This window comes from Moschus berezovskii, chromosome 7 (genome assembly GCF_049115385.1).
Source record: "Moschus berezovskii isolate FMDL1 chromosome 7, NW_MosBer_1.0, whole genome shotgun sequence".
In the NCBI taxonomy this organism is placed as follows: Eukaryota; Metazoa; Chordata; class Mammalia; order Artiodactyla; family Moschidae; genus Moschus; species Moschus berezovskii.
This window is the reverse complement of record NC_142466.1, coordinates 35,528,326-35,556,177: the sequence shown is the minus strand read 5'-3', so window position 1 is coordinate 35,556,177 and position 27,852 is coordinate 35,528,326. Positions and strand designations below refer to the sequence as shown.

Below are 27,852 nucleotides of genomic sequence, written 5' to 3'. Positions count from 1 at the left end.
GGTCCATTCAGTTCAGTTCAGTTCAGTCGCTCAGTCGTGTCTGACTCTCCGCGACCCCATGAATCACTGCACACCAACTCCCAGAGTTCACTCAGACTCAAGTCCACAGAGTCGGTGATGCCATCCCATGGATCAAGGCAAATTGGAAGCGGTCAAACAGGAGATGGCAGGAGTGAACATCAACATTTTAGGAATCAGTAAACTAAAATGGACTGGAATGGGTGAATTTAACTCAGATGACCATTATATCTACAACTGTGGGCAAGGATCCCTTAGAAAAAATGGAGTAGCCATCATAGTCAACAAAAGAGTCCAAAATGTAGTACTTGGATGCAATCTCAAAAATAACAGAATAATCTCTGTTCCCTTCCAAGGCAAACTATTCAATATTACAGTAATCCAAGTCAATGCCCCGACCAGTAATGCTGAAGAAGCTGAACAGTTCTATGAAGACCTACAAGATCTTCTAGAACAAACACCCCAAAATGATATCATTTTCATTATAGGGGACTGGAATGCAAAAGTAGGAAGTCAAGAGATACCTGGAGTAACAGACAAATTTGGCCTTGGAGTACAAAACAAAGCAGATCAAAGGCTAACAAAGTTTCGCCAAGACTACGCACCATTCATAGCAAACACCCTCTTCCAACAAAACAAGAGAAGACTCTACACACAGATGGTCAATATCGAAATTAGATTGATTATATTTTTTGCAGGCAAAGATGGAGAAGCTCTATACAGTCAGCAAAAACAAAGACCAAGAGCTGACTGTGGCTCAGATCATGAACTCCTTATTGCCAAATTCTGATTGAAGTTGAACAAAGTAGGGAAAACTACTAGACCATTCAGGTATGACCTAAATCAAATGCCTTCTGATTATACAGTGGAAGTGACAAATCGATTCAAGGGATTAGATCTCAGAATGCTAAAAGAACTATGGACAGAGGTTCGTGATATTGTACAGGAGGCAGTGATCAAGACCGTCCCCAAGAAAAAGAAATGCAAAAAGGCAAAATGGTTGTCTGAGGAGGCCTTACAAATCGATGAGAAAAGAAGAGAAGCTAAAGGCAAAGGAGAAAAGCAAAGATATACACATTTGAATGCAGAGTTCCAAAGAATAGCAAGGAGAGATAAGAAAGACTTCCTCAGTGATCATTGCAAAGAAATAGAGGAAAACAATAGAATGGGAAAGACTAGAGATCACTTCAAGAAAATCAGAGATACCAAGGGAACATTTTATGCAAAGATGGGCACAATTAAGGATAGAAATAATATGGACCTAACAGAAGCAACAGTCAGAACTCTACATGGAACAACAGACTGGTTCCAAATAGGAAAAGGAGTGCGTCAAGGTTATATATTGTCACCCTGCTTATTTAACTTATATGCAGAGTACATCATGAGGAACGCTGGGCTGGAAGAAGCACAAGCTGGAATCAAGATTGCTGGGAGAAATATCAATAACCTCAGATATGCAGATGACACCACCCTTATGGCAGAAAGTGAAGAGGAACTCAAATGCCTCTTGATGAAAGTGAAAGAGGAGAGTGAAAAGGTTGGCTTGAAGCTCAACATTCAGAAAACAAAGATCATGGCATCTGGTCCCATCACTTCATGGGAAATAGATGGAAAAACAGTGGAAACAGTGTCAGACTTTATTTTGGGGGGCTCCAAAATCACTGCGGATGCTGATTGCAGCCATGAAATTAAAAGACGCTTACTCCTTGGAAGGAAAGTTATGACCAACCTAGACAGCATATTAAAAAGCAGAGACATTACTTTGCCAACAAAGGTCCGTCTAGTCAAGGCTATGGTTTTTCCCGTGGTCATGTATGGATGTGAGAGTTGGACTGTGAAGAAAGCTGAGCGCCAAAGAATTGATCCTTTTGAACTGTGGTGCTGGAGAAGACTCTTGAGAGTCCCTTGGACTGCAAGGAGATCCAACCAGTCCATTCTAAAGGAGATCAATCCTGGGTGTTCATTGGAAGGACTGATGCTACAGCTGAAACTCCAATACTTTGGCCACCTCATGTGACGAGCTGACTCACTGGAAAAGAGTCTGATGATGGGAAGGATTGGGGGCAGGAGGAGAAGGGGACAACAGAGAATGAGATGGCTGGATGGCATCACTGACTCTGTGGACATGAGTTTGAGTGAACTCCGGGAGTTGGTGATGGACAGGGAGGCCTGGCGTGCTGTGATTCATGGGGTCGCAAAGAGTCGGACACGACTGAGCGACTGAACTGAACAGAAGCAGAAGACATTAAGAAGAGGTGGCAAGAATACACAAAGAACTATACAAAAAAGATTTTCATGACCCAGATATCCACGATGGTGTGATCATTCATCTAAACCCAGACATCCTGGAGTGCAAAGTCAAGTGGGCCTTAGGAAGCATCACTAGGAACAAAACTAGTGGAGGTGATGGAATTCCAGTTGAGCTATTTCAAATCCTAAAAGATGATGCTGTGAAAGTGCTTCACTCAATATGCCAGCAAAATTGGAAAAACTCAGCAATGGCCACAGGACTAGAAAAGGTCAGTTTTCATTCCAATCCCAAAGAATGTTCAAACTACCGCACAATTGCACTCATCTCACACGCTAGTAAAGTAACACTCAAAATTCTCCAAGCCAGGCTTCAACAGTACATGAACCGTGAACTTCCAGATGTTCAAGCTGTATTTAGAAAAGGCAGAGGAACCAGAGATCAAATTGCCAACATCCACTGGGTCACTGAAAAAGCAGGAGAGTTCCAGAAAAACATCTACTTCTGCTTTATTGACTATGCCAAAGCCTTTGACTGTGTGGATCACAATAAATTATGGAAAATTTCTAAAGAGATGGGAATACCAGAACACCTGACCTGCCTCCTGAGAAATCTGTATGCAGGTCAAGAAGCAACAGTTATAACTGGACATGGAACAACAGACTGGTTCCAAATCAGTAAAGGAGTATGTCAAGGCTGCATATTGTCTTCCTGCTTATTTAACTTACATGCAGAGTACATCATGCAAAATGCCAGGCTAGATGAAGCACAAGCTGGAGTGAAGATTGCAGGGAGAAATACCAATAACCTCAGATATGCAGATGACACCACCCTTATGGCTGAAAGTGAAGAACTAAAGAACCTCTTGATGAAAGTGAAAGAGGAGAGTGAAAAAGTTGGCTTAAAACTCAACATTCAGAAAACTAAGATCATAGCATCCGGTCCCATCACTTCATGGCAAATAGATGGGGAAACAATGGAAACAGTGAGAGACTATTTTGGGGGGCTCCAAAATCACTGCAGATGGTGACTGCAGCCATGAAATTAACAGATGCTTGCTCCTTGGAAGAAGAGCTATGACCAACTTAGACAGCATATTAAAAAGCAGAGACATTACTTTGCCAACAAAAGTCCACCTAGTCAAAGATAGGTTTTTCCAAGAGTCATGTATGGATGTGAGAGCTGGACTATAAAGAAAGCTGATCACCGAAGAACTGATGCCTTTCAACTGTGGTGTTGGAGAAGACTCTTCAGAGTCCCTTGGACTGCAAGGAGATCCAACCAGTCAATCCTAAAGGAAATGAGTCCTGGAAATTCATTGGAAGGACTGATGCTAAGCTGAAACTCCAATACTTTGGCCACTTGATGCAAAGAACTGACTCACTGGGAAAGATTCTGATGTTGGGAAAGACTGAAGGCGGGAGGAGAAGGGGACGACAGAGGATGAGATGGTTGGATGGCATCACCGACTCAACGGACATGAGTTTGAGTAAGCTCCAGAAGATGGTGATGGACAGGACAGCCTGGCATGCTGAAGTCCATGGGGTCACAAAGAGTTGGACACATATGAGCGAATGAACTGAACTAGAAGCCAGATACTATGAGATTATTTGTTAATGTGCAGATTTTGGAATGGTAAGAAAACCTCAAAGATTTCAGTTTTATGACCCTGTAGGACACTATCCAGTTTTATCTGTAGCCTAGGGATCTTAAGCTAACATTGTTCTTGTTTGAAGTCTATAAAAACCCAGTTCCACAAACAGCCCGTGAATCAGTTTACCATCTCACTGGTTTCCCTCAGTGATGGGTTAAATAAAAGTTTCAGCACGTCCACTTTATATCTTTATGAGAGTCATATCCGCTCCCTTCCTCAATGGATTCCCATCAGGACCGCTAGGTTTGGCACCTGATCTGCAGGGAACTGCTAGTCAACAGTCTCCCATCCAACACTAAACATCCGTACATCTTCATGCATTTCTCACAGAGCATAACAAGATTTTTCGACCTCTGGTGTTTGCTTCTCCAAACTCACCATCAACTTCCCAGTGCTTCACCACTGCTGGTTTTCACTTCCCCAGTGATTACAACAGCTGGTTTCCCTGAAACTTCCCACCACAAGGTAAGTGTACCATGTGGCTAGTGCTACTAAGTCACTTCAGTCATGTCTGACCCTTTGTATCCTTATGAACTGCAGCCTACCAGGCTCCTCTGTCCATGGGATTCTCCAGGCAAGAATACTGGAGTGGATTGCCATGGTCTTCCCTTCAGGAGTATCTTCCCAACCCAGGGATCAAACCCACATCTCTTATGTCCCCTGCATTGGCAGACGGGTTCTTTACCACTGCACCACTTGGGAAGCCCATGCACCACATGGGGTCCAGTTGAAAGAAATACAGTCAGAGAAGCATCCAGAGTCCTTCCAATTTAAGGAAAGTAATACAAGAAAGGCTTTAGCGTAGTTGATGAAACAGAGATAGATGTTTTTCTGAAATTCCCTTGCTTCCTCTATAATCCAGCAAATGTTGGCAATTTGATCCCTGGTTCCCGTTTCTTTTCTAAACCCAGCTTGGACATCTGGAAGTTCTGGTTTGCATAATGCTGAAGACTAGCATGCAAGACTTTAAGCATGACCTTACTAGCCTGAAAGAGGAGAGTGAAAAGGTTGGCTTGAAGCTCAACATTCAGAAAACAAAGATCATGGCATCTGGTCCCATCACTTCATGGGAAATAGATGGGGAAACAGTGGAAACAGTGTCAGACTTTATTTTGGGGGGCTCCAAAATCACTGTGGATGCTGATTACAGCCATGAAATTAAAAGACGCTTACTCCTTGGAAGGAAAGTTATGACCAACCTAGATAGTCTATTAAAAAGCAAAGAACTTACTTTGCCAACAAAGGTCCGTCTAGTCAAGGCTACGGTTTTTCCAGTGGTCATGTATGGATGTGAGAGTTGGACTGTGAAGAAGGCTGATTGCCGAAGAGTTGATGCTTTTGAACTGTGGTGTTGGAGAAGACTCTTGAGAGTCCCTTATACTGCAAGGAGATCCAACCAGTCCATTCTGGGGGAGATCAGTCCTGGGTGTTCATTGGAAGGACTGATGCTAAAGCTGAAACTGCAGTACTTTGGCCACCTCATGCGACGAGTTGACTCACTGGAAAAGAGTCTGATGCTAGGAGGGATTGGGGGTGGGAGGAGACGGGGACGACAGAGAATGAGATGGCTGGATGGCATCACCGACTCTGTGGACATGAGTTTGAGTGAACTCTGGGAGTTGGTGATGGACAGGGAGGCCTGGCGTGCTATGATTCATGGGGTCGCGGAGAGTCGGACACGACTGAGCAACTGAACTGAACTGAACTTACTAGCCTGGGAGATGTGTGCAATTGTCCAATGGTTAGGTTAGCACATTCTTTGGTACTACTTGAGAACTGGGATGAGGATTGACCTTTTTAAGTCCTGTGGCCACTGCTGGGTCTTCCAGAATCTAATGGCAGACAGCAAAGAGGAACTAAAGAGCCTCTTGTTAAAGGTGAAGGGGGAGAGTAAAAGAGCCGGCTTAAGACTAGATATTAAAAAAAATAAGATCATGGCATCCAGCCCCATTGCTGCATGGCAAACAGTAGGGGGAAAGGGTGGAAGCAGTGACAAAATCCTCTTCTTGGGCTCCAAAATCACTGCAGATGATGATTGCAGCCATGAAATCAGAAGACAACTGCTTCTTGGCAGGAAAGCAATGGCAAACATAGAGAGTGTGTTGAAAAGCAGAGATAATACTCTGCTGACGAAGGTCCATATAATCGAGGCTATGGTCTTCCCGGTGGTCACATATGGTTTTGAAAGCTGAACCATAAAGAAGGTAGACCACCAAAGAACTGATGTCTTTGAATTGTGGTGCTAGAGATGACTCCTGAAAGTCCCGTGGACATCAAAGAGATCAACCCAGTCAATCTTAAGGGAGATCAACCCTGAATATTCACTGCAAGGACTAATGCTGAAGCTGAAGCTCCAGTATTCTGGTCATCTGATGTGAACAGAGGACTCTTTGGAAAAGTCCCTGATGCTGGGAAAGATTGAGGGCAGGAGCAGAGGAGGGCATCAGAGGATGAGATGGCCAGATAGCCAGATGGCATGGCCAATGCAATGGACATGAACTTGGGCAAACTCTGGGAGATGGTGAGGGACAGGGAGGCCTGACATGCTGTAGTACATGGGTTCACAAGGAGTCAGACACAACTGGGCAACTGAACAACACAAGAAAACTCACACTGCCGACAAGAGATGTGCTCAGCAGAAAGCCTCAGCATTTTTTTTTTTTTAGTACTTGACTCACTTTATTTTTTTTTTTTCTTTTTTCAAAAACAATTTTAGGAATCTTTACTTAAAAACAACCTTATCTTAAAATGGAGTAACTTTGGTTTTACGAGCAGCAAGCAAAGTACAGAAGCAAAAATGCATTACAGGAGCATTAAGTTCTACATTAGGTCACAGCGTCTAATCTGAAATCATACCCATAATATAATTTTTCGGGATATCTGGGAAATAGTTATTTCCCAGGATGTCTGAACCATAGCTACTCTATTTTGACTTTTAATTGTAAAAAAAAAAAAATTTTTTTTAATAGCCAAAGCAGATTTCACCATTAATGACATTAGTGTTTTTCTAGGTATGAGAAGATGCAAGAATTGGAACTCATAAAACCTTTTTCTGAAAAGATCTAACTATCTGAAGGCCTGTTCTGCCAGTTTTTTCTTTTTTTTTTTCCAGAGCACTGAGTGCCTCATTCCTGATTTTCACCCTGAACTTCTTTCAGGGGGTGTTGAAGGTCAGCAGCTTGCAATAGTCATGATGTAATCTTTGTAGAGGCAGCTGGCAAGTACCAACTTCCAGTCTTATGAAGCCTCAGCATTTAGTTCCATCCTTAAAGACTGCTGCATCAGCCTCCCCAGCTCCCATGCTGGGGCCAACCCTGAGGAGCTACTACTCTTGGGCATAAGTGTAATAAATGTTTACCTGAGCCACACCTGGCTGCCTCCAATGGAACCTCACTTTCTCAAGAGCCTATCTTGACTCCTGGCTGCAGTCAAGGGCCATCTGATTCCTGAATTCACTTTAAAACCCAACACAGTACTCTACACTTCAAAAACTATTAGCAGATAAATTGTTAGAAGACTGGCTAGCTGAGAACCCTTGTCCTGAGATGAGAGGTCTTTACTCTGAGCAGTTTCATTCTGCAATTCAGCAAATGGACTAACCTTGTTAGGTGAGAGATTCCCCGGGGACAACCTTCCAGATGCCACCTACCACTCCAGGGCCTGCTCCCTGCTGGGTGGGGAGCCTGAAACCTGACTTCCTTCCCCCAGTGGGATGGAGGATCCTGGACACGAAACAGAGAAGTGAGGAAAAGGAATGGGGGTGCTGCGTCACTGCTAAAGCGTTTCTCAACCATTCTCATCTTCATTTGTAACATTCTGAGTAGCAAAAATGCATGCAAGTGCATTTAAGTGACAGCAAGTTTTTAATAAGCGTTTATTTCTTTAAGACTCTTAAATAATGGAGATACTAAAGATGAAGATAGTCACATTATTTTTTGCCCTAAGGGAGAGAGGCAAAGACTAAAGATAACAAATATGCTATTAAAATATGCAGGAATTTAAATACTCTATTAATTTCCAAAGAGACCAAATAGATTTACAAATTTTTCAGGTCTCCCCATCTGAATTTTAATTCACTTTGGGGTATGAAAAGAAATACGTGGTAAATATTACTCTAAGTAGGAAGAGGAAGTAGGAAGGAACATGATAAAAATTAAAAGTAGGTACTGCAAATCCAGTAAGTTGAATCACTTCTCTATGGCCTCTTCCTTTCTCCCCTTACCTTTTCCTTTTTCTCATCTTCTTCCTGTGCCTCTTTCTCCATTTTTCCCTCTCCTATTTGGATGATTTCAATAGGACTGTGAGCCAAAACCTCCATGTTCTCATTCATCTGTTGTTCTTCAGGGAGGGATGACAAGGTCTGAAGGGGCTCTGTTGACACTTTCTTCCTCAATGAGAACCACTTCCCATACCCCATAGCATCAGACCCTTCCCACTGGAGCCTTTTCCCAACATTCCATTCTATTGACCAATCAAGCTGTGTGTTTGGTACCATGGACTCAAAGAACCCCAGAGCTGCTGAGAACTCTGACAAGTAACAGATTCTACGCTTGGCTCTGGGTCACATCTGGACGATTCTCAGGGAGATGAGACGTAAAGAAGATGCCCTAGCCTCTCAAAGGATTAGTGCAGAGATTAAGAACCATCAGTATTAGGGTCCTAAGAACCACAGGAATTCCTCTTCATGACATTATCCCCTGGTCGATCAAGATGTCCAAAATGGGAAACCAAACTGACATTAGTTGTTACACTTTATTATCATCTTAGTGACATACCAGAAGGGCTCCTCAAATATTGGATGTAAATCTTCTTACAAGTAAAAAGAAAAAGTATATTGCTAAAGGAATCATATGGGAAATGCATAAACCTAAGTGATATCACTCCCTACTTTAATAAATTGTTGGTTTTCCTAAATCAAGGTTAATTAACTTAAAAGACAAATTTATTATATATCCATGAAGTGACTCTTAGAAAATAAACGGGGCAAAGAACTTTTTAATATATGTGTCCTGAGCTCATGAGTCAGGGAGAACTTTTCATTCTGCACACATCTGCCATCCATGGCCTTTTGGAGCATTTAAACTCTTCCAGTTGCATTTTATAGGCTGCATTTTTTTTATAAGTTCCTATGTTAGGAGGGAACATCAATGCCCCAGACTCTCTGGAGCCAAATGTAAACCTCAGCTTCAGTTTATTCCCCGTACTAGATCTAAAGGGTGCAATCACTGCTCATACCTCCCCTTTAAGGATTAACATTAAAACTCAACTGACCCACAGAGCTCTTTGCCAGAGGGAAGGAAAACGATGGGGGCCCATACACTAGAGATTCTTCACACCCCCACGCGCCCACTTGGCCCTTCAAGTGCATAAAATGCAACCTTCCCAAGGTTATGAAGAGAATTCTTAAAAAGAACAGACAAAAAAAGAACCAGACACAGAGTTTACCTTCCACATTTGCCCAGAAGGTTTATAAAATCTACTTTCTGGGATATGCTTATCAAAAAACTGGAGATTTTCATACACTATTCAAAACTAGGGTTTTTAAATTTCAGATAAATACAAATAGTAAAAGAAAAAATGCCAAAAGAAAAAAAGAATGTGTGCCTGAGAAATCTTTAAGCATTCATCACTTGTGGTTGAAAAAGATTTCACACCTTCTCCAAGTACAGTATTAACATAATTCTCGAGTTTCTCTCAAGCCAGGGAAGTCCTCTAATATTACTCCATAAGTCCTGTCTTTTTTTTCAAGCTTCATATTTACAAAAAAATTGCAGATCTTATAGTGAAAATAGGAAATATGGAGTGACAGTCACTTCATTAGGAAAGATTACATTGAGCACATAAATAAATTGAGCATATTTTAACTAAGCCACTATCATGTGTTGGTAAGTCAGATTTTATTCCAAGATTCACTTAAGTGCATTTCCAGCACAAGAGAGTGGAAAACATAAATTTAGGCCAGGAATTGGAACCCATGTGGGTCTCAATCTCAGCTCTACCCCACCCCTGGGGAGGTCTAGGCTTCTGAATCCTGCTCCACTGATTTTCCTAAGAACCTATCAGAACTCCCATACTGAAATCAAGGGCTATCATACTCCTTTTGAATCCACTTTGTAACCCAACACAGCACTTTTGCACTTTGAAGACTCTTAGCAATGGGGATTCCAACCATCTCCCCAAGTTGTTGGAAGGATGTTAGAGAGACAATAGCATGTAAAGGTCCAACTCAAAACAGACTCAGTAAATACCATTTCTGAGGATACTAACTTCTCAGATGTGGGGTGAATCGGTGGACTCATAGACACAGAGCTGGGATCCCTCACTCTACTTCCTCAAGAACTCTTTCCCACTAAAGATTCTGCATCTTCTTTTGAAAGAGAGAAAAGAGGCTGAATGTGGGAATATTTATAGCAAATAGGTACTCAAAAATGTTAACTGCCTTACTTCTCCCATCCAAAAATGCCTTCATCTCTTATTCTTCAGTGCCCAGACTCTTCCTATTCAGTGGGTTACTCAACATGATAAACATAACTTATGAGCACAGAGCCCAAGACCTCAGCTCACTGGGGAGCAGTGACCTTGGCCAACAACGTGACCTTGGTTAATACACTCAATCTCATGGGGCTCTAGCCTCCTCATGAGGAAAGCAGAGGCTAGCAATAGATACCATCCCTTATTCAAAAGCCTAGATTCTCTGAATTCAACACAAATCCTCCCCAATAAGGGAGCTGAATGCCCATCACACATGCTAAAATAAAATTCCTTGCTGAAGGCTGGCATCCAGAGGGACTGTGTCCAAATGAAGGGCTGGGCTGTCAGAGTCCTATCAGTTGTACTAACTCAATCCTCAACAGCCAGCTAGTGTGTTAAGGACCAGGAAAAGCAGTTCACATGATGATTCTTTGCAGTTCTAACAACCAAGCACAGAGAAAACATGAAATTAAAAAGAACCACCAGATGTCACCCTCACAAATAACAAATGAACTGGACAGCACTGCTTTAATTGTTAAGTCACTCAGTCATGTCCAACTCTTTGCGACCCCATGGACCCCACCAGGCTCCTTTGTCCATGGAATTCTTCAGGCGAGAATCCTGGAGTGGGTAGTCATTCCCTTCTGCAGAGGATTCTCCCAACCCAGTGATAGAAGCCAGGTCTCCTGCATTGCAGGAAGATTTTTTACCCACTGAGCCACCAGGGAAGCTCAGCATTGCTTTAGTTTCTACTAACATATAGAGAAGTGTGTTTTTTTAAAAATGAAATAGTTAACTTTATGAAGGGGGAAATATTTTCCTTTTGCATTTCATTATAAATATGGAGTTGAGTTGCAGCTTAAGGTAAGGGTTAAGTTCTAAGTCAAGTACATAAAAGGAAAATCACATATAGTCAAAACTGACATTGAACAAATACTTTAAATTGTCATTACTACAGAATTCACACAGTGTAGGATATAACCTCAGAGAGGAATGGGCATATACAAACCCAAACTGTGTAGAGCCATGTGCGGTGTGTAATAAAGAGTGTATATGCAAAACATAAGTTCTTTTACAAAAGTGTACTATTGAATTGTTTAACAAAAATTAGTAAATTATTTTACTTCCCTGTACACAGTCCTCAGCTACTATTTTTATGGTTGTAAAATGAACCCTGGCAATCACTTAATAGTCAAGTACTCCTGTCCTCTGGTGCCAGTCCTACAAATCTATAGTAAACAGAGGACTATCTGGGGCATACTATTTTTGCAGGAGAATAATTTCACACAAAACAAACAGCTACAAACAGAACCAAGAGACTGAGTTTTAACATTTCAAGCCATTTAATTTTGAAACCATCACAAATAGAGGTATTTTTAATTTAAAATGAACAGAGCTGGGAATTCCTTGGTAGTCCAGTGACTGAGACTCTATGCTCCCAAGGCAGGGGGCCTGGGTTCAATCCCACATGATCCCACTAGATCCCACATGATGCAACTAAGACTCGGCACAGCCAAATAAATTAAATAAATAAATAGTAAAATGAAGAAAACTGATACTTCTTCCTATGAATAAATAACCACAAATTCAATCTGTTGTTGTCTATTAATGTTAGACATTTTAATATAATTTTATTTATTTTTATTTATTTATTTTTATTTATTTATTTTTTTATTGGAGGCTAATTATTTTACAATATTATACTGGTTGGTTTTGCCATACATTGACATGAATCTGCCCCGGGTGTACATGAGTTCCCCTTCCTGAACCCCCCTCCCACCTCCCTCCTCCCCTTATCCTCCCTCTGGGTCATCCCCGCACACTAGCCCCGAGCATCCTGTAACATGCATCGACCCTGAACTGGAGATCCGTTTCACATATGACAACATACATGTTTCAATGCCATTCTCCCAAACCATCCCACCCTCACCCTCTCCCACAGAGTCCCAAAGACTATTCTATACACCTGTGTCTCTTTTGCTGTCTCCTATACAGGGTTTTGGCTGTTCCGGGTCTTCACTGCTACTCAGGCTTTTCTCTAGTTGCAGCAAGCAGGGTATACTCTTCCTTGCAGTGCACCGGCTTCTCATTGCAGTGGCCTCTCTTGTAACGAGCACAGGCTCTGGGGGGGCGCAGGCTTCAGGAGTTGGTGGACTCAATAGTTGTGGTTCAGGGCTCCAGAGCACAGGCTCAATAGTTTTGGCGCAGACGCTTAGTTGTTCCACGGCATGTGGTATCTTCCTGGATTAGGGATTCAACCCATGTGTCCTGCACTGGTAAGAGGATTCTTTTCTGCTGGGCCACTAGAGAAGCCCCTATTTTAGACATTTAGATGCTTATTTCCAATTCACAAGCAATCATTAAAAAAGATTTCACCTGGACTTCCCTGGTAGTCTAGTGGTTAAAAACCCACTTTCCAATGCAGGGTACACGGGTTTGATCCCTGCTCAGAGAAGATTCCACATGGCACGGGCAATTAAGCCCTTGCACCGCAACTGAGCCCACAACCCTAGAGCCCATGTCCCACAGCAAGAGAAGCCACCACAATGAGAAGCCCATGGGCCGCAACTAGAGGGTAGCCTTCACTTGCCGCAACTAGAGAAAGCCCTCGCACAGCAACAAAGACACAGCACATGCAAAAGTAAATAAATAAATAAAATTCAAAAAAAAAAAATTTTACCTCTACTATTACTACTGTTAATATAGTCTGATAATAACAACAATAATAAAAGGTTATTGAGTGCCAAACACTGCTCTAAATCCTTAATGTGCATTAACTCATTTAATCTTCATAACGACTCTATGAGATACGGTTATTATTATATCCAAATAAGGAAACTAAAACTTGTGGAGATTTAATTAATTTACCCAACATCTCATAGATGAGCCTCTGTTTTTCCGTCTATGTGATGGGAATAATATCACTTAATTTATAGCACTGTTTTGAGGCTTAACTGAGATAATGTATTTAATGTACCCAGCTCAGTACTGACACAATACTAACAAATAATTTCTTTTGTGAACATTAAAGTAGTTCTACAACTGAGTCTCCAGAGCAGCCTGCTGCTGCTGCTAAGTCACTTCAGTCGTGTCCGACTCTGTGTGACCCCATAGACGGAAGCCCACCAGGCTCAAGCAAAACGAAACCTCTTGCATCGTCTTATTCAACCCTCAAATTTTCCAGCTATGACAGAAAAATGGCAGAATTAGCATGCCCTTACTTATGGCTCTGCTCCAAAGCAAATGTTTTTAAAATAGAATATAGACGTTATCTCTTAATCATTGGGAAGGGGTAGTTCCTGAAGAACAAGGCTTCAAAGGTAACTTGAAAGTGAGAAAGCCCATTACATGGGATAGATAGGTAAGAGTCAGACTTGAGCTCAGGTGCTGAGAATCAGCCTCCCTGAGTTCAAATCCATTTCACCACCTACTAGCTCTGTGACCTTGGGCAAGCCTTTTCCTTTCTTCTACCCCAGTTTCCCATCTCACTGGCGTGTTCACTGATTAAATGACACATTGAAAAGCACACAGTACAGAGCATCCAGGATAAAACACTAGTTATTAGCACTACTATTATTGATGGGACTTGAAACTTCTAAAGGGACTAGTGGGGGGTACTAAGTGCTACAGCCTGGAGAAGGTAGGGGAGTGCACAGGGCATAACACTTTGCACTAGGAATCCTGCTTCTGCCCCCGCCCCCACCGGCTGACATGTCCCAGTGTCCTCAAAGAGATCAGTCCACCCCCACAGAGATCACCAAACTACAACTCATGAGCCAAATCCAGCCTGCCCCCTGTTTTTGTAAATAAAGTTTTATTGGAATGCTGCCACTCTCAATCATTTACATGTTGTCTATTTATATATTTCCTCTCACACCCTCAGAGCTGAGTTGTTGCAAGTGAGACCACAGGGTCTACAAAGTTGAAACTATTTACTCTGGCCTTTCATAGAAAGTTTGCCTACCTTTGCATAAAGGGATAAAATATCAAATTTCCTTCCCTACCCCATTGGATATTTTGAGGATGGAATAAGAAATAGATGTGAAAAATCTATAAAATAGCAGGAATTATTTACCCAAAAAACCCACAGCCTTCAAGCTTCAAATTCAAGGGGAAATAAATAATGCTAAGACTACGGGTGTAGAGTCCCACTAACAGCTCCAACAATTTTTAGCTATGTGTGGCTTTGGGCAAGTTATTGTAATTAGCTTCTCTAAGATTCATATTCATCATAATAATAACAATACCGAACTTGTGGGATTCAAAGAATTAAATGAGATGTATTAGGGTTAGGCATGGTGCCTGGTCAATATTAAGTAATTGATAATGTCAGCTCTTATTAAATGATTGCATTCATTACTGCAAGAAAAAGGTTTATGTCAAATACTGGACCACTCAATACTTTCCCTCCCAGGATATACACTCTTTTGAGAATTATCAGTGATGCTAAGGACGCTAATCCGGTCCTTCAAGGAGTCTAAGAAGGAAAAGGTTAAAATTTCAAGGCTAAATTCTCCTTCACTCCCACAGTCAACATAATACTCCTCTGTCAACATCAGGAAAATTTTAGCAAGAAGCTAAATTGCATATCTACATATTTGTATTATACAAAGAAATAAACTTTATACTGTAAGACAAATTAACTGAATCAATCCAATGCAAAATGCTGACATTTTGCTTCTAACAAGAAGCAACTAAATACAGAAACTTATTCAAAAAAGCAGAAGGAAGAGACTGCCAGAAGGGATTAGCATAATAGATCAAGTAATTTGTGTCTCAAACTTGATATATATTATACATCAAAAAAATTTTAATGAATTAAAGATTCTAAACATGCTGAAAGACAAAAACTATAATTCTGATAAAACAAATGCATTAGAAAGAACTTGAAATGACTACAGAAGGGCACCAGGAAACTGATGCATTTGAGGCTGATGCAAATGTTCAATATCTTAATTATAGTGGTGGTTAAATGGGCGAATACATTTACGAAACTTAATTTGTACAGTAAAGATGAGTCATTTTATCACATGCAATTATACCTTGATAATGTTGGTTTTTAAAAGAATTTGAGAAAAAGTAAATACTTCCATGAAAGTAAAAGTGTTAGTCGCTCAGTCATGTCTGACTCTTTGCGACCGCATGGACCGTAGCCCACCAGGCTCCTCTGTCCATGGAATTCTCCAGGCAAGAATACTGGAGTGGGTACCCATTCCCTTCTCCAGGGGATCTTCCTGACCCAGGGATCGAACCAGGGTCTCCCACATCGCAGGCAGATTCTTTACCATCTCAGTCACCAGGGAAGCCCCAAATAATTCCATATTAAGTGTTAAAAATTTTGATGCTGATGATGTCATAATAATAGTTAACACTGCTACAGCACTCTTTATGTACCAGGCACTGTTCTACACATTTTCAGTATACTAACTTCTTTGCTTTTCATGACAACCCTCTGAAGTAGCTTAGTATCAGTCCCAGTTTACAAACGATGAAACTGCAACATAGGGTAAGTAACCTACCCAAAGTCACAAAGTATCCAAGTGACAGAATCAGAATGTGAACCCATAAAAAACTGCAGAATCTGTGATCTATATTCACACTCATTAAACTTTTTAAACTATTTTTGAGAAATCAATTTTTTTAATTCAACAAACTGAGCTAACTGACAAAATGAACATCATCAAACTGAGCCAGAGCTATGGAGACACTCTAACTTCTCTTCATGCCATATATCTCATGTGCAAAGTTGAGTGTGTGGTTATTCACATCTCGGCTATCTTCCCCCCAGCCTTTAAGTTGCATGATGCATATCCCCAGGCATCAAGCCCAGGGTCTATACATGGCAGCTACACCAGAAATACTACTTGAAAGAATGAATAAAAAGTGAGAGGATCCAGGAAAGCACTTCATTATATATTAACCATCACTGCAGACTGAAATTTTGTTCACATACATGTCTGTATGTGCATGTGTGAGTACGTATACACATACCCTATAATTTCTTGAAAGTAAAGTGTTAGTCGCTCGGTCATGGCAGACTCTTTGCAACACCATGGACTGTAGCCTCTGTCCATGGAATTCTCTAGGCAGGAATACTGATCTGGTATTGATACCCTTCTGCAGGGGATCTTCCCCACCCAGGAATTGAACCCAGGTCTCCCACATTGCAGGTGGATTCTTTACTAGAGAGAAGCCTGACAGTTTAAGTCATTGAAAAGGTTCTCTCATTAATAAGCTACAGAACTGTGATTGAATATATCAGCCCTGTTAATATATAAAACATTTTAGCACATATATGCACTAAGTATTATGCTTTGCATTTCAATTTATTGTCTCATATAAGCTAGACAGTGTTTCTCTAAAATAGATGCAATTATCACTCCAGAGCTAATAAATGGTTTATTACCAGGTCTGACTCCATAGCCTGAGATCCTACCCATCATGACCTAAGAACTTTTCATGTACAGTTCAGACAATCAAAATCCCAGCAGATTTTCAGTGGAACCTGGCAAGTAGTTCTAAAGTTATCTGAAAAGGAAAATATATTACAAAATTTTCCCTGCCAAATTAAACTTGTGGAAATGGCACAGGAAAATACATATATGTAGATCAATAGAACATAATAAAGAATGCAGTATAAACTCCTGTAAACATAGGAATTTATTTTATGATTCAGTTAAAATTTAAGTTGGAGAAAGAATAATGAATTATTTAATAAATGATGCTGAAGAAACTGGTTATCTGTTGGGACAAAAGTGAAATGAAACCCATATGCAAATTTCTAGATACATTAAAAAGATAACTACAAAAACGAGAGATGGGTGTATGGAGAGTATTCTTTACAACCTTGAAACAGAGACAATCTTTCTAAATAAGACAACAAACCCAAAAGCCATAAAGAAAAAAGTTCGGGCTACATAAAAATTTTAAACTTCTAAGACAGGCAAGGAGAAAATATTTAAGGTACTGTATATGGACAAAAAATTATTATCTATAATTTATAAAGAACTCTTTCAGGCCAATAAGAAAGAGAGAAACAGCCAAAAGAATAATAGATAAAGGGTGTGAAGAAACAGTGCATTGAAAAAGAAATCCATAGCCAATAAACCTGGAAATGTGCACCTAAAAAGTAGTATTATTTTGTCCATAGGATTGGCAAACACTTTTTTAATTGATAATACCCACAGTTGGCAGAGATGTTGGAAAATAGAACATATACTGTTACTACTATTTAGAAGTCAGTCTTGCTATATTCATATTAAAAAAATGTAATATATATACAGCCTATTTGGAAGCCTTGCTGTATTTATTAAAGATTTAAATGCATGTATTATCAAACATTTCAAAGTATACACAGCAGTACTATTCCTAGGATTCTATACTGTTAAAACATACACATGTGCAAGGGTCCATCTATTATAGTACATACTATATTGAAAAAACCCAAATGCTCTTCACAGGGAAGTAGTTAAAGCATGGTACAATTATATTACCTAACTCTCTTCCTTCAGAGACGGCAATGGCAGCCCACTCCAGTACTCCTGCCTGGAAAATCACACGGATGGAGGAGCCTGGTGGGCTACAGTCCATGGGGTCGCGAAGAGTCGGACACAACTGAGCGACTTAAGGAAATGGCAACCCACTCCAGTGTTCTTGCCTGGAGAATCCCAGGGACAGGGGAGCCTGGTGGGCTGCTGTCTATGGGGTCGCAGAGAGTCAGACACGACTGAAGTGACTTAGCAGCAGCAGCAGCAGCAACTCCCTTCCTTCACTGGGTAAAAAGTAAAGCAAACAGAGGAAATATCTCCCAGATACAAAAAATGCAAAGTCTATTCCTGAGAAAGTCAAACTCCAATGCTAATTTTTTCTAAGGACGGGCAGGGAAGGAATGATAAAGTGAAAAATCATGTTGTGTCAAAATGATTTAAATCTTTTACAACAGGAATGCTTTGATGTACTACTTTAGTAATGTAAAAGAAAAACAAGGAACAATTTGAACAACATTTTTAAAAGGTTAAAAGCATTTTTGCAATAAGCAGATCCAACATACCTAGAGAAAAATGCACAGTAAGGTAGGATGACATTTCAACTAAATTTGTACTATAACCCAGATCCTTTTGTGCCTAGTATAAGTGAAAAGCACTTTCTAGAAATGTCTAGACAACTTTAAAAAAAAAACTTTTTGTTTAGAAATAATTTCAGACTTTCAACATAGTACAAGGAAAGCCTGTATGCCATTTATCCATATTCATCTAATGCTAATATTTTGTCTCATTTGCCTTATACTGTTTTTCCTCTCCCTTCCCACCTTCTTTTCCCTTCTCTATCTCAATAGATTAAAATTTTTTTCTAAGCCATTTGAAAGTAAATTATGTATATTGTGACCCTTTACCTCTAAATATTCCAGTGCGTATTTTTTTTAATACAGATATTCTCTTACCTAAGCACAGTACAGTTATCCACATCAGAAAATTTAACTACTTTAAACTTCTGTCCATTTTCCAATTTTGTCAATTAACCCAATAGTGCTGCCTTGCAGCATTTTCCCCTGCAGTACAGGAGCTCATCTCAGGTCCACTATTGCATTTAGCTGTTCCATCTCCTTTGCCTCCTTTAATCTGGAACATTTTCATAGCCTTTCTTTGCCTTTCAAGACACCGACATTTTTTTAGTACAGCCCTCTCTTTTTTTTTTTTAATAGAACCTTCCTTATTTAAAGTTTCTCTGACATTTCCTATGATCAAATTCAGGTTAGACTAGTACAGAAGAGACCCTGTGTCCTCGTCAGGTCACTTCTAGCTGGAGGCACAGATCCTGTCTGCCCCCACTGGTGATATTAACTTTGACCACCTGGTCAAAGTAGTATGTGATCTCTCCACTGCACAGTTACTATTTCTGTCTTATAAGCCATAAGGACTCCGTGGTGAGACCAGGGTAAGACCAGATCAATACCAGATCAAGAACATGCTCCTCCCCTAAACTTGTCTCGATCACGTACACTGATGGTTGCCTGACTCATCTTTACCAGGCTAGCTGATCATTGTTTTACCACCTCCAGCACTCCCTCCACTTTTACCAGTTGGCCTTTAGCATTCTGCTAAAAGTAAATCCCTCCCATCTCCTCCACTTGTCTAGTTGATCACCACCCATATGAGACCTATCTTCAATGGTCTGTAATACGTTACTGTACTTATTTTGATGCTCAGATTGCCCCAGAATTGGTCTTGGCAACTTACACATTTCTCACTCTTTACTCCCTCAGAGGAAATTCTAATACTCAGAACTTGCTTATTATAAGAATTCTGTTTTGCCAAGGAATCTTACAAAGTGAGGCATATCTAAACATTAACAGTAAGACTCAATGATTTTTCTGAGCCCTCTAATGAAAACTGAGGCATGTAGCCACTGACCTATACACTTACACCCTGATACACATTACAAAATGGACTTTGTGAAAAAGAGAATATTAAGGTTCTACTTAATTTGCTGCCATCTGAAGCTGAGTTCCCCTACTAATTTTTAGCTTATCTAAACACTTAAGAGAACCTAAAGGACTGTGAGCCTTTGTATCAGAATAATGGTGCTGGTGCAGACCTCTAAAACTCAGTCTCTTTAATCATTTCTTTTTAATTAAGAGGAAGAGCTTCATGTTGACGTATGGCAGAAACCAATACAATACTATAAAGCGATTATCCTCCAATTAAAAATAAGTAAATAATTATTTTTTAAAAAGAGGTAAAGCTATCTATAGTGAAAACTGGCAACAGTGTGCAGCCAACTTGAAAATAATTCCCTGGTAGATCAGACGGTAAAGAATCTGTCTTCAATCCTGGAGTCCTAGGTTCAGTCCCTGGGTTCGGAAGATCCCCTGGAGAAGGGAAAGGTTACCCACTCCAGTATTCCAGCCTGGAGAATTCCATGGACAGAGGAGCCTGGTGGGCTACGGTCCATGGGGTTGCAAAGAGTAGGACACAACTGAGCGATTTTCACTTTTCAAAATTAAGAAGCCAGGAAACATCTGGAAACAACAGAACAAGTGAGAGAAGTCAATGGAGTTTTAATCGATACACGAGAAATTTGAGGAACTGCAGTACAATTTACAGAGACAAGAGTTCTTGAGAGTCTGATAGATTTATGACCGTAGAGGAAGTAAATTGTTTCTGGGTTAGAATTAGGTTACACCCGTTGAGATATATCCATACAGGATCCAAAAGGCTGAGGTCATCTTCCTGCCCCTTTCTGATTTTTTTCTGCTGTCAAGCAAGGGTAAGAAACAGAACTTGTTTCAACAGCAGTGCTCAGCTTCCTTTCTCCGCCGTGGAGCATATAATAGAGGCAGCAGAAGTGTCTCCATTCTGGCTTTCTGATCCCTGAACTGCCATGTGTTGGGAACTTGGTTCCAGAATCATCAGTCACAGAATACCAGCACCTCGCCTAATGAGTCAGTTCTGGATGGTACTTCCTTTCACAGAGGCTCAGCCTAGAACCACGTCTATAGCCCCAGCCCCTTCGTGCATTTTTAAAACATCTGTCTTACATAAACTCATACACTCTTTCTTATGTAAACTACCTACAGCAGTGTCTGCTTCCTGCACTGAAACCTGATAGAGTGAGAGGGATGACAGAGAAGAAAATAAGCAAACAAGATAATACAGACGGTGATCACATCTATGAGGAAGTACACAGGATGTGTAATAGAGGAAAGAGAAAGACTGCTTTGAATATGAAACCCAAGGAAAGCAGCATTTGGAACTTGATCTTTAAAGTGAGGATGGAAAGTCGAGAAGGAGCTGGTCATGTGAAGAACTGGTGCAGTCTGCCAGGCTGGGGAAAACCTTAACGCAAGAGCACTACGGTAGAAAAGAACTGAGCATGTTCAAGAAATCTAATGGAAGCTCAGGTGGCGAGAGCAGAGGAACAAAGGGGAGAAGGGCAGGAGATGAGCTGTAGCAGGAAAGCGAAAGAAAAGAAGTGTGCATTTCATCCTAAACAGTCTGCAGCACAGGAGTAACGTGGCTACCATTTGTAAAGGAGCACTTAGATTGCAGAATGAGCGTGGACTGCAGAAGTGAATCAGTGTGGGTGTCATTTCGAGGGCTCCAAAGAGCTCCGGTACCACAGCTCTTTATGTCTCAGCGCAGAAAAGAATTTAGCTAGAGGCAAAGTGACAGACAAGAAGTGATTTACTTGAATAGGACGCCTGTGCTATTTACAAGCAGGTGGGTGAGAGGGTGCTGTGCCCCCAGAACTTACTGGACTACAGCTTTATAATCAAAGGAAAAGTGGGGGAGGGGAAGAACTTCTCTGTCTTTCTTGAATAGACATCATGCTTCCACCATCAGCTCCTCTTCCAGGTTAAGCAGGGGAGTTTTCTTTTTTCTACATGGTCAAGCTAGGTTCACAAAGCATCATTTTTTATGTGTGCAGACAGTATATTTTAAGGATCATTAACTGAGCTCACTGGGCAGGATGTAGGTCTCATGCCAACACTATTTTATTGTTTGGGGGCAAGTGTTATGCTCCTGTTACATGGTTTCACTGCTTAGCAAGCCTGCTTGGTTTGGGGGTTAAAAAACCCTGTTCTCTTGAATAAACGTGAAATTACAGGAGTCTCCCCTATTTTTTTCTACTAGTGGGATTAACCATTTAATTAATCCCTAATGGGATTAACTATATAATCACCTGCTTTGTCCCTTTACTCTGTCAGAAGGCAAGGCGGAAGTGGGGAGACCGGTAAGGATGTTCTCCCAGATATGCAGGGTGAGAAGACGGTGGTGTGGCCTGCGGACACAGTGGTGACGGAAAGGAGCCATGTTTGGGGGTATTACTAGATTCAACAGGACTAGCTGATAACAGAGATTGGTGGTAGGGGGGTGTAAAAGAAGCGTAAATTGAGGAAAACAGAAAGGGAAAATAAGGCACAGGAAGGGCTTTTTAGGTTGAGTAATGCTGTTTTAAATTTCTCCCCCAAAGTCTTGTGTTTGCTCCTAAAATTATTATGGAAAGGATGCTTGTCACTAAATTGCCATAACTGAAATAGAATGCTTTTCGGCCTTTAACAGACAGACAGGAGTTCATTTTAGCATGTCATGTGCCCCTCAGTTTAACCTCAGCTGCTGTCATGTGGAGCCTGCTCCCTGAGGCACGCAAACTTAACAGTTCTGTTATACCTCAAAAAGGTTGACTCTTATCTAAGTTAAAATACAATCTCCTTCACCATAAACTACACAGGGAAGTAAAAGCAAGCAAGTCTTTAGAAGGAAAAAAAGAAGATTCTAAGCTAGTAGCTTTACTTTTAAAATTTCCAGTGTAATCAGCAATACAGATGGACTTGTAGATGCTCACACTTTATAAAATCATTTCTTATAAAGTCATGTCTACTATTTATGAAGTCAGAGTAGAGTTGTTTGATGAGAAAGAAAATCTGAGCAAGAAAATCTCAATGTTTTCTATTTTGAAAAGGGGAGAAACCACCTATGCACACATGCTAGTATTACTAACTAAGCAAATGGTTAGAAATGTGAACACTTCAGGATTCTAACAGCATTAAGTGTGTAAATAAATTATACTCATCCTCATTTTCTGAACATTCCCTATTTAGCCCAACCAGATTACATGTGTCATTTCACTCTGTCCAACTCTAGGAATGAAGAAACTATGGCTCCAAGTGCCTTGCCCTTGGTTACCTGGCTTAAGCCAGCTGTCTGCAAGGACATTCACCATTCTTTGTCTTTTTTTATAATTCTGTAATTTTATTTTATTTTTGGCTACACTGGGTTTTCTTCGCTGTGTGGGCTTTTCTTTAGTTGCGGCAAGCAGGGGCTTGCCAGTTACAGTGTGTGGGCTTCTCATTGTGGAGGCTTCTCTCACTGCAGAGGCTTCCCTCATAGCTCAGTTGGTAAAGAATCTGCCTGAAATGCAGGAGACCCCAGTTCAACTCCTGGGTTGGGAAGATCCGCTGGAGAAGGGAAGGCTACCCACTCCAGTATTCTGGCCTGGAGAATTCCATGGACTGTATAGTCCATAGGGTCTCAAAGAGTCGGACACAACTGAGAGACTTTCACTTTCACTTTCTCTCGTGGCAGAGTGCGGGCTCTAGACCGTGTGCTTCAGTAGTGCTTCCCGGGCTCTAGAGCACAGACTCAATAGTTACGGCATACAGGCTTAGCTCCTCTGCACAGCATGTGAGGTCTTCCCAGACCAAGGATCGCAACCATGTCTCCTGCATTGAGAGGCGGATTCTTTACCACTGAGCTATCAGAGAAGCCCCTGTTTGTATTTTTAAAATGAAAACAAAAACAAAACCTTCTCTTCCAAACCAGATCTGAAAATTAATACCAGCAAATGAATATGGAATATCAAGGTGTTCAAATATGACTAGCTGAAATATTTTATACAATCTTCCTAGAATTTTTTTCTGCTCTGTAAAATTCCAGCCGTCCTTATGTATGATAAAAGTCAAAATCCACACACAGTAGCCATTCAAATGAATGACTGCAACTAAGCATTTATAGTACGGCAGGCTCTGGATGAGCTGTCAAAGTTGCTAGTACAACTCTCTGAGGTGGCCCTTAGAATCCCCCGCTGACTGATAGGGAAACTCAAGCTCACAAGGAGATTAAATAATCTGCCCAAGGTCACAGTGCCTGCAAGTGACAGAACCCAACCTACGTCCACTAACCTGCAAGTCCATCCATGTTCTTTGCCCTCTCTCACATGCCTTCCTAGGAACAGACACAACAAATCTGAAACTCAGGAGTGCCTGAAAAGAGGCAGATTTCATTTGAGACTTCTACTAAGGTAACAATTCCTTTTATTTAACTGCTAATAGTTTAAAATGCAAATGCATATTTGTCCTTGTAGCAGCAAGCTAAACATGTTGGATAAGTAGCCTCTGCCTTAGCAAAAGAACTAGAAAATCAGGGAACGCCATCATCTGTATATATCACACATCTTCTACTGTATCGCAAACAAGACAAAATTATTCATTTGGACAAGGGTAATTCACTCAGCCCTGGAGCCCGTCTTCTGATGATGTCAGAATGTGAGAGCCATGTAAGCGCTGACCCAAATGCACTCTGCTCTGCAGTCTTGTTTTCTGATGCCTCACACGTTTGCTTTGTCCTTGTCACATATAACGACTGCTCTTTACGTCTACCTAGGAAATTCTATTTTATCCTGATGACTTCTAATTTTTCAATTAATTTAAAGGTGAAAAACATATTGAGCTGAGAACAGATGGGCACAAGGAATGTTTCTGGGATCACGAAAATATTCTTAAATTGGATTGTGATAGTTGCACAATTCTATAAATTTATTAAAGATCATTGAACTGTACACTTGAAAAGGACTGAATGAATGGCATGTAAATTATACCTCAATAAAACTCCTTTAGAAAAAAAAACGAATATTAGATAATGCTAATAGATTATGGAGGTAAATTCTCCTTTCTTGACAGGCTAAAGATATCATGTTGTTAGAAAGCACTGAAGGGAGTCCCTTTGCTCCTTTCTGTGGGTGGAAAGTTCCGTCCTTTCCTTCCAGAACATCAAGGCTCCTACATCCTATATCCTGCTGGCCGTCATAGCATGTATGGCCAAAGAGGAATATTTCTCCTTGGAAGCAGCCAGGAATGCTAAATAGTCATTGAACACCTGGAGGGGTCTGGAGGACTGGAGGAGGGCATGGCAACCTACTTCAGTATTCTTGCCTGGAGAATCTCATGGACAGAGGAGCCTGGCCGGCTACAGTTCATAAAGTCACAAAGACTCAGACAAGACTGAAGCAACTGAGCATGCATGCACCCGGAGGGGAGGGAAAAAGGGAATGTCTGGAAAGGCTGGAGGAGAAATGGTACCTGAAGGAGGTCTTCAGTGATGAATAGGAATTGGCTGGGTGAGGGAATGAAAATGCTGAGAAGTGAGAAAAGCAGATGGAGCCTGGAAGGGGAGCTATAAGCACCTCAACACAGCTGATGTTCAAGGTCCTGCTGCTGCTGCTGCTAAGTCACTTCAGTCGTGTCCGACTCTGTGTGACCCCATAGACGGAAGCCCACCAGGCTCCCCCGTCCCTGGGATTCTCCAGGCAAGAACACTGGAGTGGGTTGCCATTTCCTTCTCCAATGTGTGAAAGGGAAAAGTGAAAGTGAAGTCGCTCAGTCGTGTCCGACCTTTAGCGACCCCACGGACTGCAGCCTACCAGGCTCCTCCATCCATGGGATTTTCTAGGCAAGAGTACTGGAGTGGCTTGCCATTGCCTTCTCCAGTTCAAGGTCCTATAAGAGGGCAAACTCCTGGGAACCGCTCCAGACCTACTGAAGAAGAATGGTTTGTGGTGGGACCTGGGATCATGCATCTTAAAAAGCCACCCACTCTCCTCACCAAGTTCCCTATGCACCCTAAAGTATGAGAACCACTGAGCTAGGTCTTAATAAGCTAGGTCTTAACGCATCATGCTAAAATAAGACCATGGCATTCGGTCCCATCACTTCAGGGCAAACAGATGCGGGAAAAAATGGAAACAATGGCAGATTTTATTTTCTTGGGCTCCAAAATCACTGCAGAATGATTGAAGCCATGAAATTAAAAGACACTGCTCCTTGGAAGAAAAGCTATGATAAACCTAGAGAGCATATTAAAAAGCAGTGACATCACTTTGCCGAGAAAGGTATGTATAGACAAAGTTATGGCTTTTTCAGTGGTCGTGTATGGATGTGACAGCTGGACCATAAAGAAGGCTGAGTGCCAAAGAACTGATGCTTTCGAACTATGGTGTTGGAGAAGACTATTGAGAGTCCCTTGGACTGCAAGGAGATCAAACCAGTCAATCCTAAAGGAAATTAACCCAAAATATTCATTGGAGACTGATGCTGAAGCTGAAATTCCAATACTTAGGTCACCTGATACGAAGAACTGACTCATTACAAAAGACACTGATTCTGGGAAAGACTGAAGGCAGGAGTAGAAGGGGGCAACAAAGGATGAGATGGTTGGGTGGCATCACCAACTCAATGAACATGAGTTTCAGCAAACTTGGGAAGATAGTGAAGGACAGGGAAGCCTGGTGTGCTGCAGTCCATGGGATCGCAAAGAGTCAGACACAATTGTCTGACTAAACAACATCATGCTAAGGTGTCTGCATAATACCTCAAAAGTAAGGAGACACTGTGAACAGATTTTAAGCAGCAAGATGAGGGTGGATTTGAGCTTCAAAAAGACCATGGCCCATAGCTTTGGAGGCAGAGCAAGAACCCTAGCACACCCTCGAGGACCTAGGAGTACACACACACTGCCACCTCCTTTACCTTTTAACCTTTTAGACTAAGTGCATGCTAAGTCGCTCCATTTGAGTCTGACTCTTCCTGCCCCTATGGACTAGCCCACCAGGCTCCTCTGTCCATGGGATTCTCCAGACAAGAATACTGAAGTGGGCTGTTATGATCTCCTCCAGGGATCTTCCTGACCCAGGGACTGAACCAATGTCTCCTGCGTCTCCAGCATTGCAGACAGATTCTTTACCTCTGAGCCACCTGGGAAGCCTCTTAGACTAAGTAGTCGAACACAGATTTACCTCTTACAGGCCATAGTCTCCTATTAATATCTAGATGCTTTATGATCTTATGAAAATATCATAAGAATTTTATGATATTCACTAACGTGAAGGAGGGGACCATCCAGCACAGCCTCACATTTGGACAAACTAGAAGTTACCACATATATTATTTCGGTGTCAGGGGGCAAGTGTCATTTTCAGAATATTATGGACACAGCCAAGTCCCTTGCTGACTAATACAAACACTGTTCTGCTGAAACAGATGGCCCGCTGAGCCCATGTTTGTGCTCTCTTTTGTGGTAAATGGTTTCCCCTCTCCACTCAGAGAGGGAGAGGTATAAGGACTATAAACTAACAGAAGTAACCTCACCAGAATCCTGAGATTAGCCTATGTAGGAATCCAGTTGGAAGAGCAGTCTTGCAGGACTCTGCATGGGCCTATCTTTATACAAGGTCAGTTCTTTATTGGGTTGAGAAATCTTTGTCAAGTATCCACAACATGCAGGCACTTAATAATAATCATGATGAGTGTTGACATTTGCACTCCAAATGCTAAGTATTTCATAGGGCATTAATCCCCACAGTAACCCTCTAAAGCAGGTTCTATTATCCCCATTTGACTGATGAAGAAACTGAAGCTCAAAGAGATTAATTCATCCAAGGCTGTACATGAAGGAGCAGGGATTCCAACCCATGTCCATCTGACTCCAGAACTTGAGCCATAGCACTTCAGGGGTTCAAAAGAGTTTGAGTTTCCCAGTTTTTTATGCCTATATAAGTATTAAGGAAACAAGCAAATTTAATTCATAAAGCTTCAGTTCAGTTCAGTTCAGTCGCTCAGTCGTGTCCAACTCTTTGCGACCCCATGAATCACAGCACGCCAGGCCTCCCTGTCCATCACCAACTCCCG

The 27,852-nt window shown here is 41.3% G+C and overlaps 1 protein-coding gene across 3 annotated transcripts in view; it reads right to left on the bottom strand.

Moving 5' to 3' along the window:
- Positions 1-27,852, bottom strand: part of TTC39B (tetratricopeptide repeat domain 39B) — a 167,221-nt gene that overhangs the window by 124,774 nt on the left and 14,595 nt on the right. Inside the window, exon 1 of one of the 3 annotated variants that reach the window (XM_088837895.1) lies at positions 8,143-8,315. The exons of the other annotated variants lie outside the window; for them this stretch is intronic. Within the exon in view, the coding sequence (XP_088694021.1) occupies positions 8,143-8,250 (108 nt within the window). The 5' untranslated portion in view covers positions 8,251-8,315. Of the gene's footprint in view, positions 1-8,142; positions 8,316-27,852 lie in introns of those variants that run through there. 3 annotated transcript variants of the gene reach the window in all.